This window comes from Lithobates pipiens, unplaced genomic scaffold, assembly GCF_037356315.1.
Source record: "Lithobates pipiens isolate NorthernLeopardFrog02 unplaced genomic scaffold, aLitPip1_a1.2 Scaffold_8, whole genome shotgun sequence".
In the NCBI taxonomy this organism is placed as follows: domain Eukaryota; kingdom Metazoa; phylum Chordata; class Amphibia; order Anura; family Ranidae; genus Lithobates; species Lithobates pipiens.
Window position 1 is genome coordinate 345,936,471 of NW_027507903.1, and position 13,574 is coordinate 345,950,044.

The following is a 13,574-nucleotide window of genomic DNA, read 5'->3' on the forward strand; positions in this document are numbered from 1 at the left end:
TCAGCATATCATCTTTCACTTTACGGTTTTGTTTTTGATGCATGAAACTCCCCCCCCCCCCCCCCCCAAAAAGGCGTTTGAAAGTTTGCTGCACAAATACCATGCAAGATAAAACGTTGCAACGACCCCCATTTTATTTCCTATGGTCCCTGATAAAAAAACATATATAATGTTTGGGGGTTCTGAGTAGTTTTCCAGCAAAAAAATATGATTTTTACATGTAGGAGAGACGCATCAGAATTGGCATGGTAGACAAGTAGGTAAAGTGCTTCTGATTAACCCCAAATAAAGTTCAGTTGTTCTAGTAGGTCTTTCCTGACATTTTGTTAGTCGCATCCTAGTAAAAGGTATCAGTCAGGAGAAGGATACAAAAGAATTTCCAAGGCATTAGATATACCATGGAACACAGTGAAGACAGTCATCATTAAGTGGAGAAAATATGGCACAACAGTGACATTACCAAGAACTGGACATCCCTCCAAAATTGATGAAAAGACGAGAAGAAAACTGGTCAGGAAGGCTGCCAAGAGGCCTACAGCAACATTAAAGGAGCTGCAGGAATATCTGGCAAGTACTGGCTGTGTGCTACATGTGACAACAATCTCCTGTGTTCTTTATATGTCTGGGCTATGGGGTAAAGTGGCAAGGCAGAAGTATTTTCTTACAAAGCAAAACATCCAAGCCTGGCTGAATTTTGCAAAAACACATCTGAAGTCTCCCAAAGCATGTGGGGAAATGTGTTGTGGTCTTATGAAACCAATGTTAAACTCTTTGGCCATGATTCCAAAAGATATGTTTGGCACAAAAACAACACTGCACATCACCAAACGAACACAATACCCACAGTAAAAGCATGGTGGTGGCAGCATGCTGCATTGGGGCTGTTTTTCTTCAGCTGGAACAGGGGAATTAGTCAAGGTAGATGGATTTATAAGCCATTCCAAATACAAGTCAATGTTGGCAGAAAACCTTCAGGCTTCTGCTAGAAAGCTGAATATGAAGAGGAACTTCATCTTTCAGCATGACAACGACCCAAAGCATACATCCACATTAACAAAGGAATGGATTCACCAGAAGAAGATTAGAGTTTTGGAATGGCCCAGCCAGAGCCCAGACCTGAATCCAATTAAAAACCTGTGAGGTGATCTGAAGAGGGTCGTGCACAGGAGATGCCCCTGCAATCTGACAGATTTGGAGTGTTTTTGCAAAGAAGAGTGGGCAAATATTACCAAGCCAAGATGTGCATTGCTGATAGACTCATACCCAAAAATCAAAAGGCGCTTCAACAAAGTATTAGTTTAAGGGTGTGCATACTTATGCAACCATAATATTTTATTTTACTTCCCTCCACCTAAAAGATTTCAGTTTGTTGTTCAACTGAGTTGTACAGTTTATAGGTCACATTAAAAAGGTGGAAAAAGTTCTGAAATTATTTATCTGTCTCTTTTTTTTACATCACAGGAACCTGACATTTTAACAGGGGTGTGTAGACTTTTTATAGCCACAGTATATGTACTAATCTACTTTTTTTTTTTTTTTTTTTTTTTTACTAGAAAATTACTTAGAACTCCCAAACATTCATTATATATTCACAGACGCTCTCCATTCAACCTGACAGAGCTTGAGCTCTTTAGCAAAGAATGGACAAAAACGTCACTCTCTAGATGTGCAAAGATGGTAGAGATGGTAGGGGGGGGGGGGGGGGGGGGGCTGAATACAAATGCGCGCCACACTTTTCAGATATTTGTATAAAAAGAATTGAAAACCATTTATCACTTTCCTTCCACTTTAACATTATGTGCCACTTTATGTTGGTCCATCACAAAAATTCCAATACATATAAATTTTTGGTTGTAACATGACAAAATGTGGAAAACGTCAAGCAGTATGAATACTTTTCCAAGGCACTGTATGTACCTGGCGCGCCTGCTAAATGAATGTCCCTTAAGAAAATAAACAATAAATGACCATTACATTTCTACTTAAAGCGGAGGTCCACCCTAAAGTGGACCTCCGCTCATCGGAACCCCCCCCCCCCCCTCCGGCGCCACAATTGGCACCTTTCAGGGGGGAGGGGGGTGCAGATACCTGTACAGTACAGGTATTCTGCACCCACTTCCGGGATAGCTCTCTGCGGAAAGGGGCGTAGATTACTCCCCTTTCCACAAGTGCCCGCCCCTTTCCGCAAGTGCCCCGCTGCCTGCTGGGAAACACACAGATCCCAGACGCAGCGGGGACCGTCCTTATTGCGCAGCGCGATTCGCGCATGCGCAGTAGGGAACCGGGAAATGAAGCCGAAAGGCTCAATTTCCTGATTCCCATACCCAAGATGGCGGCGGCAGCACCTTACAGACGATCTAGAGATCGGCTTCGGGTGCTGACATCGCGGGCGCGCTGGACAGGTAAGTGTCACTATTTTAAAAGTCAGCAGCTGCAGTATTTGTAGCTGCTGGCTTTTAAAAAAAAAAAAAAAAAAAAAAAAACGCGGAGTCCCGGTGGACTCCCGCTTTAATAACATTATATAATTGTCGTTTGCAAGGATGATTCACAGAGCCCTGCAAAATTTTCTTTGTGGTAACCACCATATTAACCACTTGACCTCTGGAATATCTACCCCCCCCCCCTTCATGACCAGGCCATATAGCGACTTACATACACAGGCTCAGGGAAATAATGCCTTATATTTCACCACTCTCTCACCACGTGTATGAGATGTCTTACCACCGATTGGCGATATCTACCCCTCAAGACAAGGCTGAGATGTAACAAACATGCTGCTGGGTCCCGATCAAGGGAGAGATCAGAGATATCTTTAATCAAAGCGCACACCTCTTGCCAATAGGGGATATTTCTGGGACATGTCTAGAAAATATAGAATAGTGTTCCCATTTCTTCTCTGCAGAGCCAACAAATGGAGTCTGCATTAGAAAACATACAGTGAAGCTTCTCTGGAGATCTATAACATCTAGTCAAGAGCTTGTACTCTGCTTCCTGCAGTCTCGAAGACATAGAAGATTTATGTATGAAATAATAGATACATTTCTAAATTAATTCTCATCTTGAGCAATTTCAGTTTACATCTCCCCAGGGGCCTTCCTCTCTTCGTTCCTTCTTACTCCTAAACTTCCCCTCCTGCACTTTCTGACTTTCCTTGGTTTCTTATCATATGCATCACCTATTTTAGATGACTTGCATCTATAAAGATCATCCTCGGTGGGATTAATCATACACCCTACAGCGGTATCCTTGGATCTCCGAAACATGCTGTATTCCTTGTAATTACCTACTTTTATGACTTACCTACCCAATACATGTTACAGACCTTTTGAATTGACCAGCGGTCATGTTTACCCTGGTCTTTATGGATTAATCCTCCTTACATTTTATTACCAACTCATGGTTGTGTTAATATTGTCCTTCACTGTCAGATTCCAGGAGTTGAAACACGATTTGCACTACTGACTAGCTTTATTATTGTACCTGTTTCTCATATAGGTTGCATCCCAACTGACTTCACTTTTATATAATGCCTTTTGCCTGCTCTGTGACAGAATGTTATTCTGTGCTATCTCTGTAATTTCGTTTTTTTTTTCTTAATAAACTTTATGAACAAGAAATAGTGGATACAATCTTTGATCAGCTGAAAATCATCTATTTAAATCTTTTTCCCACACAGACATAAAAAAGGAACATGTGAATCAGAGGGTGCTATCAATACAGCACACGTCTTCTATAATCTAAAAATTATGAACCCTGAGATAGTAAAGTAAGATGCTATATTTGTGTCTCCTGCCATGTCGGTAAAGATGGTGTAAGCATGGATTGTATATCCCTTATGGATTTCCAACCATATGAGTCTCAAAAATCCACAAATTGGAACTTGCCCATCGCTAAGAACTGGCGAAACTCTGGGTAAGTCAACCTCAGTGGAAAGTCAGGGTTTCCTATTATTGGCACCAAAAGTAATGATGTTTAAGGACCTACAGTAGTTTGTTTTAATAAACAGACTCATTTAAGCATAGCACCTAGGATAGGATGCTCCCTCACTTGAGCCGGACACAGAGTATTAAGCCATGGGATGGCCTTAAGTGGAATAGATGATATATGTTGCTCCAGTGATAACCAGCTTTTTACCCGACCATGATTGCACCAGTCCAGTATCCGTACTAAATGTGCAGCTTGACAGTACCGTACTGGGTCTGGAAATCCCAAGCCCCCTGCTTGCTTAGTGAGAAATAAAATTGCACAAACTCACGCTTAATATGTCGCAGAAAATTATGTCATACTGTCACTGGAAGGGTCTGAAAAAAGGTACAGCACTCGAGGGAGTACATTCATTTTTAAAATGCAGTTTTTACCAAACCATGTGCGAGAGAGTTGTCACCAGCGCCACAGATCACATTTAATATTGGTAAGCAGTTGTGAAAAGTTACCGTATATTGGAATACATTGGCTAGAGATGGTGTAAAATATATCCCTAAATACTGTACTTACGTTTCTCCACCACCCATCTAAACGGGAAGCTCAATTTCAATATACACATTCTAGTTTCTGGGACTGTGAGATTCATTACTTTTGGATTTCTCATAATTTTATAAATTGACAATTACCGGTAAGCATATCGGTATAATTTCAATCATTAAATTGGGTAGAGTTACTTCTGGGCTAAAATAGTAAATCGTCTGCATATGCAGCAACTTTAAGAGACACTTTCCTTACCTGTACCCCTTCTATGTCTGGGTAAGTTCTAATACTTCATAACAGTGGCAATGTAAGTATAAAAATAAGTGGTAAAAGGGGACAACCTGGACCAGGTCTTTTGGCAGGAAAAAAAAAAACAAAAAAACAGATCATACAGAGCATTTAGCATTTATTTCTGCCAGAAAACTGCTCTAAAAAATGCAAGATAGAAGGGATTTTTCCACCTCTAAAAGGCGAAGCTTACAATATGCCTCTTAATGTCCTAATGTGCATGGACACATAGGATAATATTAGCTGCTTCTACAGACAAAATGGTAAACTCCTCCAGAAGCAGTTTTTTTTAAGCCAGTGCTCATAGACCCTATGAGCAAAAAAAGTGCCATCCACACAGTTATTCTTTGTTGTAAGGAAGAATGAATTTCTTTTAGAAATTAAAAGATTTTCTACCATAAATTCTGTAATTACTGTGACAACAAAAATAAGTGGTGTCCCTGCCATAAGCAAGGCTAAAATGACTTTATATTCTGTTATTACAACAAAAACAGCTTCAGGAACTTACTTCAACTTGGCCAGCTTGTCCCGTGTCTGATTGATATCTTTCTGCTTGGCATACAGCCAGTCTTCAAGCTGCTTCTTAGTTGGGAAGTATCCCAATAAAGAAGTCAATTCATCATTGTGTCTGGATTTTATCTTTCGAATATGTTCCTCTTTTTCAGCCTATAACCAAAAAAAAAAAATTGTATAGGTAAGGTAAGCTAGGTAGAGTAGCAAAAAAGAAAACTATTAATTTGGGAAATGTGCTTTACAACACTACCATTTGCAGTGCTCTGCAACTAAAGTATTTCTTTATCGTACATCACAGGACACAAAGCCACAGTAATAACTGTATGAGTTATATAGCACTTTCAGGTGGTGGACACTGGCACACCCTAAACAGGAAGTTCAATTCCCCATATAACCCCTCCCCTTACCGGGAGTACCTATGTTTTTTTGGCAGTGTCTTAGGTTTTGGTCACGAGTAAAGATGTGCTGTGCTGAGCTGAGCTCCACTAGAATATTCCTAATTGGGGCTAGCTATGCAACCGGATCCATTCAAATTGTCTTTTCCAGGCCGAAATGAATGGTACCCGGGCTTCGTATCCGAAGAAACAAGGTTTTACCTGTAACACTTCTCTTTTTAGAGAGCGGGATCCAGTATTTGTTTTTTAATCAGCCATAATCCTGGCAGGGTGCTTTTTACAGGCCCAGGGCTGTGGATCCCCCGATAAAAAAAAAAAGTGGGCCCCAGTCCCTGAAGGTTTTCTAAACAGAGCCCACTGTGAGAGGTGAAGATTGGGTCTGTTAACACAGAACCCTGCAGCTGGATGAGGTAAGGGAGATTCCTAAGGATTTTTTCTAATTCTTGTGGGTTTTCTCCTTTAAAGTAAATGTTGCTATGCCTATTAGTCACCACCAGAGGCTGTCAAGCGCATGTACCTGTTCCATGTTTGTCAGTCTCATCTGTGTACAAGCTGCACACTTCCTCTGGCCCAGGCTCCATATAAAGTCGTGGGAAAGGGGCGTTTTCTTCTCCTAGGAATGTCCCCCCACCTGGATAGCTTTCCTCCAGGCAGAGGCAGCATGGAATTAGCGGTTCCCATGGGCAGCTCTCCTCCTCTCCTCTTTCCCCAGGCCTCTTCCATGCGGTCCAGGCAGGATCAGAGCCCGCTCATGCGGAAAAAAGCTCCATTTTAAAATAGAGGGGGAGGGGGCGCGATTGGTGGCCGGAAGGGGGCGAGACTTAGGGGCGATGTTATGTTTTAGCATCCACAATGCGGGCTGCATAGCTATAAAATGCACCTTTTTTCAGGTGCATACAGCTAGGAGGGACACAGAGTGGACATGTGGCATGTGAGTGACAGTCAGGCTGAGCTTAATAGCAGCGGGTGCATTTTTTTGGTGGTACCTCTGCGTTTGTGCTCGGCACTATGACCCAAGGAGGTGGTTCAAGTGCCACAAAGACACCAAGGACACAAAGAGGTCGCCCTCAGGTCCCAAGAACCCTCCCTCTGCAACACCATCCAGATCTAAGGAGGCTTGTCAAAGTGAGCCATCAGGGGCTGCAATTGCTTCCGACACTTCAGCCCGTCTATATAACTGAGCAGGTTTTCTCCTCAGCTATGAGTGGCTTAGAGGAAAGATTAGTGGCTTTAATCAGAGTGGAAGAAAACGCGTTAGTTCTCCTTGTACCACCCAGGATCCATAAACGGAGGAACTGTGGGAGGGGGAAAATGAATCCCCCTCAGGGAACTGAACAGGCTGATGATTCCTCTTCCGAGGAATCAAGTGGGGAAGGACCTTCTTCAGCTTTAAATACTGAAAAATTGCTGGTGCATTCTCTTACTGAAATGTTCCACGCCACATTTAAGCTACCTGTAACAGAGTCGGCTGAAGAGCCCACTTCTTGTTTGGGTTCACTAAAACTGGATTCACACCTATGCATTTTTAGTGCTTTTTGCAGATTTGCACTACAGTCCATTTAACATGGTTCCCTATGGAACACATTCTGTAGGGCAAATCTGAAAAATGCAAAAAGCACAAAAAATGCATAGGTGTGAATCCAGCCTAAAGCCTCCGCAAGCCTTGCGTGCCTTTCCTGTCCATTCATTACTAGAAAAGCTTATGTAGTCTGAGTGGAATCACCCAGATGAAAAGTGTTTAACACTTTATCTTATGGAGGAAAAATTCACCAAGATGTGGAGTATACCAGCAATTGACGCTGCTACATCCTCTGTGAATAAAAGTTTGACTTGTCCGGTTGACAATGCGCAAATGCTTGGGATCCAACTGGTAAAAAATTGGAATTCCTGTTAAAAAAAATATTTTCTCCCTGGCAGGTTCAGTGGCTCAACCTGCAGTGGCAGCAATTGGGGTAAGTCAATCCTTGAGACCACTTGAAACAAGTGCTCAAGGTGTTCCCTGAACAGCAAGCCCTGGAATTAACTGAGCTGCCAGCAGCTTTGTGCTTTACAATTGACGCAATCAGAGATTTTATTCTTCAAACCTCTCGCCAGTTAAGAAAGAGTAAACGTCCCTCATATAAACGGCTCTTTCTCCAGTGCCAGGGGAATCCGCCTCCGGGCAATCACGACAGCCTCCACCGTCAGGTTCAACCTAGAGAAATCTTCTTTAAAGCCAGTAAGAAGATTGGAGTACTTGGGTCTGGTCATAGATACAGCCCAGAATAAGGTGTTTTTACCCGTGGCAAATATCAGCGACATAAAGGAGCTGGTCCAAGGGGTCAGGGCAAAGAAGGATTCTTTCATTCACCTTTGTATGAGGTTGTTGGGAAAGATAGTTGCTTCATTCGAAGCAGTTCCCTATGCTCAGTTTCATTCTGCAAAACAGTATCCTATTGGCCTGGAACAAGAAGATTCAGGCTCTAGATTTTTCAATGCGTTTCTCGCCAAAGGTGCGCCAGAGCCTCATTTGGTGGAGGATATCAAAGAATTTGCAGAAGAGGAAATCCTTCTTACTGGTTACCTGGAAGGTGGCGACAACAGATGCCAGCCTTTCAGGTTGGGGACTAGTCATGGAACAAGCGTCTGTCCAAGGGAAAAGGTCCAGAACCAAAAGGACCTTGCCCCTCAACATTCTAGAAATTCAGGTGGTGCATCTAGCCCTAAGGGCCTGGACATTCAAGTTGCAGAATTCTCCTGTCAGGATTCAATAGGACAATGCCACCGCAGAGGCTTATATCAATTACCAAGGGGGCACCAGAAGTCAGGCAGCCCAGGAACCCAGAAACCATATCCTAACCTGGGCATAAAAACATACCGTGTATTTCGGCAATCTTCATTCCAGGGGTAGAGCACTGGCAAGCAGACTACTTAAGTCACCACCAGCAGTTGTTCCCGGGGGAATAGTTCCTTCACCCAGACATCTATATGCCAAAGATGGGGGATCCAGGATGTAGATCTGTTTGCGTCCAGGTTCAACAACAGAGTCGACAACTTTGTGTCAAGAACAAGGGATGTACTCGCATGCGGAACAGATGCATTGGTGACCCCGTGGGATCAGTTCTCACCGGTTTATGCATTCCCTCCTAGTCTGCTGCTACCTCGACTTCTTCACAGGAACAAGCAAGAAAGTAAGTCTGTCGTTCTTAAGGCCCTAGCACGGCCCTAGCAGAAATAGTAAAGATGGTGGCAGGGACCCCATGGACTGTGGCTCTGTGTCCTGTGATGTACGATAAAGAAAAATAGGATTTTTGTACTTATCCTAAAATCCTTTCTCTGTTCACTGACTGACACAGCTCCATTAATCTTGACCGTAGGGTTATTAAGCCACCTTCAGGAGAGGACTAGGCAGAGCATGTAATACATGTGAAAACACATAACTTTACAGTTCCGCCCAGGGGGCGGTCCCTCTGGTAATAACCCCTTGGCTTGCTTCCTGCAGCTCAGTACGTCAACAAGCAGTATAACGTAAACCAATAGGAGGGGAGGGTGCTGTGTCAGTCAGTGAACTTCAGAAAAAAGAATTTTACGGTGAGTACAAAAAATCCTATTTTCTCTTTTGTTCACTGACTGACACGGCTCCATTAATGTTGACCGTAGGGACGTCCCCAAGCAGTGTCATAACGAGGGGTGGGAACAGCAAAAATAAACTTCACCCACAACCAACGGTGTTCCCTAACAGGGGAGTCACCATCTTATCTAAATGCATCAGAACTTGCGGTCAACAAATGCAACAGTGCATTAATACTCAAAAGTAACTTTCTTTAAAAACAGAGGAAAGAGTGCAGAATTGCAACATTACACGGCCACCGGCAAAACTTTGCAGCTAAAACATGCATCCGAAGATGCGCTTACATCCACTTTGTAGAATTTGGTAAAAGTGTGAACGGATGACCAAGTCGCCGCCCTACACACTTGAGCAACTGACGCTTGATGTCGGACTCCCAAGAGGTTCCAATTGCCCTGGTGGAATGGGCCGTGACAGGAAAGGAGGGCACCTGCTCCTTCAAGGCATAGGCCTGTACCACAATCTGTCTGATCCACCTGGAAATGGTGGCCGACGAGACCGCCATACCTATTTTTGGACCAGCTACTGAAATGAACAGAGAGTCTGACTTTTGAAAGGGAGCTGTGGCAGACAAATATACCCTTAGAGCCCGGACCACCTCCAGGGAATGAAGGGCCACCTCCTTAGGATGTGTCGGTTTAGGACAGAGAGATGGTAACAATATGTCTTCATTGATGTGAAACACCGAAACCACCTTCGGCAGAAAAGAAGGTTGTGGACGCAACACCACCTTATGCTTATGGATAACCAGATAAGGCGACTTGCAATACAAGGCCGCCAGTTCTGAAACCCTCCTGCCAGATGTAATGGCCAGTAGGAAGACCACTTTCTGTGAAAGAGTCAATAAGGGAATTTCCCTGATGTTCTCAAACAGCGGTTTCTGAAGCGCCGATAGCACCAGGTTCAGATCCCACGGGGACAAAGGTGGATGCACCGGAGGGACTACATCCCGGACCCCTTGAATAATAGTGCTCACCAGAGAGTGAGATGCCAGGGGTCGTTGGAAAAAAAACAGCCAAAGTTGATATTAGTGCCTTAATGGTGCTTAAAGCCAATTTCTGGTCTACTCCTCGCTGTAAGAACAGCAGGATCCTGGAAACGGAATAGGTGTGCAGACGCCACCCTTTCTTCTCACACATGGAGATGTAAGCCTTCCAGGTAAGATGGTATATCTTCCGAGAAGATTTTCGTGTCCTCAACATAGTTGAAATCACAGAGTCCGACAGGCCCCGGTTCCTTAGCACCTGGCTCTCAACAGCCACGCCATTAAATCCAGCAATGGTAAAGCAGGATGGAGAATCAAACCTTGACACAGAAGGTCTTCTTGCAGCGGTAGTCGCCAGGGAGCATCTGCAACCAGGCGTAATAGGTCGGCATACCAGGGACACCGAGGCCAATCTGGGGCAATCAGTATCACTAGAATACCCTTGGGCTCCACTCTGCGGAGCAGGCTTGGTAATAGTTTTAGCGAAGGAAAAGCATAGATCAGTCGGTACTGATCCCATGGAGCCACCAGCGAGTCTGACGCATCTGCCGAAGGATCTCTTGTCCTGGATATGAATCTCGGGACCTTCTGATTGAGGCAGGAGGCCAGGAGATCAACGTCTGGTGTGCCCCACCGCAGGCACAGCAGCCTGAACACCTCCAGATGCAACGCCCATTCTTCTGGGTCCAGCATCTGCCGACTTGGGTAGTCCGCCTGCCAGTTTTCTACTCCCGGGATGTAAATGGCCGACAAGGCCGGTACATGTCGCTCTGCCCACTGAAAGATGCGAGTGACCTCCCGTGCTGCAGCCAAGCTTCTTGTTCCTCCTTGATGGTTGACATATGCCACCGCTGTGGCGTTGTCTGACTGGATCCTGATCGGATGCCCTCTTAGTCTTGTCGACCATGTGGAGAGGCAAAGCCTGATCACTCGTAGCTCGAGTACATTGATCAGCAACTTTGATTCCTCCCCGGACCAGAGGCCCTGGGTCGACTGTACTCCCAGTACTCCAACCCCAGCCGGGCAGGCTGGCGTCCATTGTGATCACTGTCCAATGCAGAGGTAGGAACACCTTCCCAGACCAAAGTGCTGGGGACCTCAGCCACCAGAGCAGAGAGTCCCTGACTGACTGGCTCACCCAAATCTGCTGATACAGGGAAAACAGAGATTTGTCCCATTTTGTCAATATCTCCTTCTGCAAGACTCTGGTGTGAAACTGCGTATGGTACCGCCTCAAAAGGAGGCCACCATGAGGCCCGGGACTCATGCAGAAGTGCAGCGACAACCACCTGGGGTTCATCAATAGTTTTATCGCATCTCTGCGAGTCTGCAGTTTGTCTGAGGGGAGAAAAACTCTCGCTTCCACGGAGTCCAGCAGTAAGCCTAGGTACTCCAAATGCTGAGTCGGTATAAGCACCAACTTTCTGAGGTTCAACAGGCACCCATATTCCTGCAGGGTTTGCATGGTGATCGCCACATCCTCCTTTAATTCTGAGGTGGAAGCTGCTCTGAGGAGGAGATAGTCTAGGAAGCCTACGATTGTGATCCCACATTGTCGAAACACCAAAATTGGTTAGTGGTCTTCCCCTACTGCAAATCGCAGAAACCTCCGATGCCTGAGGCATATGGGTATGTGCAGGAACGCATCCTGGATGTCCAAAGATGCCAGGTGGTCCTCTTGATGGAGTGCAGCGACTACTGAGCGAACTGATTCCATTCTGAAACTCTGTACTTTTAACAAAGCAACTGAGGGCTTTTAGGTCCAAGATAGGACGTACCCCTTCCTTTTTGGGGACTACAAACAGATTGGAGTAAAACCCCTGGAACTTTTCCGATTCCAGAACAGGCACTACTTCCCCGCAGCTTAGCAGGTCCCTTACTGCCTCCAATAGGGCCTCCCGGCGAGCCGGGAGTAAGGGTATGCTGGAAGGGAAGAATCTGTTTGGTGGCCAAGAGAGAAACTATCTTGTAGCCAGAGGAAATCAGTTTGCAGACCCATTGGCCGGACAGCCGAGAGGCCCATCGGGCTGCAAACTCCCGAAGGCGACCCCCACCCGAGAGATGGGCGGGGGCAAACCTTCATACAGTAGCACTTTGGCTCGCAGGCTTGCGGTTCCAGGGACACTTTTGTCCCTTAGAGGTTGTCCTGTCGGACTGTGAGCGTTTAGCCGAAGTCCCGGACAGATGAAAAAGCCTCTTTTGAGCAGAAAATAAGGGCCCTTGCCTGTGGCATGGCTCCTTAGTCTTCCTGGCCTGTGGGAGTAAGGTACCCTTTCCACCTGTGACATCATTAATAATGTCATCCAACGAGACTCCAAAGAGCAGCTCACCAAGGAAGGGTAGATCCGTCAAGGCTTTTTTAGATGTCTGGTCCGCAGACCAGCATTTTAGCCAAATCAGGCGCCGCAGCACCACTGCTGACACTGAAGCCCTGGAGAGCAAAGGAAGCGTATCCAGGGCCGCGTCACAAACGTACTTAAGGCCGTGCACCAATTGGTCTGCTAGTTCCACGCAGACGGGAGTCGCCTGCTACTTCTCCAATTTGCAGTGCAAAAGTTTTGCCCATTCAATAAGTGTCTGCGACACAAGTGCTGTGGCCAGTACTGGTCGTATTGCTGACCCACAACCGTAAACAAGGAACGGGCCACTGCTTCAGCCTTCCTGTCGGTAGGGTCCATAAATGCAAAGGTCCCCTCTACCGTTATCGTGGTTACTTTATTTAACCTGGATACTGGGGGGTCTCACGAGCGGAGGAGCCGATCATTTTTTAAGAAGGCTCTCCTCAAAGGGGTAGCGCATTGCCATTCTTTTTGGGACCGAGAAGGTCCGTTGCGGGCTTCCCCATTCCTTGTATATGAACTTACTGAAATAAGTCAGATACGGAAATACCTTAGGTGTACGGGCTGGCTTACGGGACCCAAAAGGGAATGCTACTTCAGCAAAGGAACCTGCTGTATCCTTAATTTTCAGGGTGTCTGCATCCAGTATCAGCTCCCAGGTGTCCTGAGCAAAAAAAAAAATGCGCTGTTCTGAGCAGCAGGGACCAGCACTGAGGATAAAAACCAAGCCGGGCTACAACAAAATGACCTACAGCCGCCCAGTATAAGGGACATAATGACAAAGAAAATGGCCGCCGAGCTACAGAAAAATGGCCCCTGACCATGCTTTCCACTGAGGCACACCAAAAATGGCCAACAACTGTACACAGTGAAAGGACAGAGAAAATGGCGGCAGAACAACGCTATGGCGATCGGCAAATGCAGACCTCCAGACACCCAGCGGGGAGACCACAGACACCAAAAACAGCCCCAGATCTAAGGTG

At 45.6% G+C, this 13,574-nt stretch overlaps 1 protein-coding gene across 1 annotated transcript in view; it reads right to left on the reverse strand.

The window, feature by feature from the left end:
• RAD50 (RAD50 double strand break repair protein) overlaps window positions 1-13,574 on the reverse strand; it is a 471,242-nt gene that overhangs the window by 297,378 nt on the left and 160,290 nt on the right. Inside the window, exon 12 of the mRNA XM_077473261.1 lies at window positions 5,261-5,418. Within this exon, the coding sequence (XP_077329387.1) occupies window positions 5,261-5,418 (158 nt within the window). The remainder of the gene's footprint in view (window positions 1-5,260; window positions 5,419-13,574) is intronic.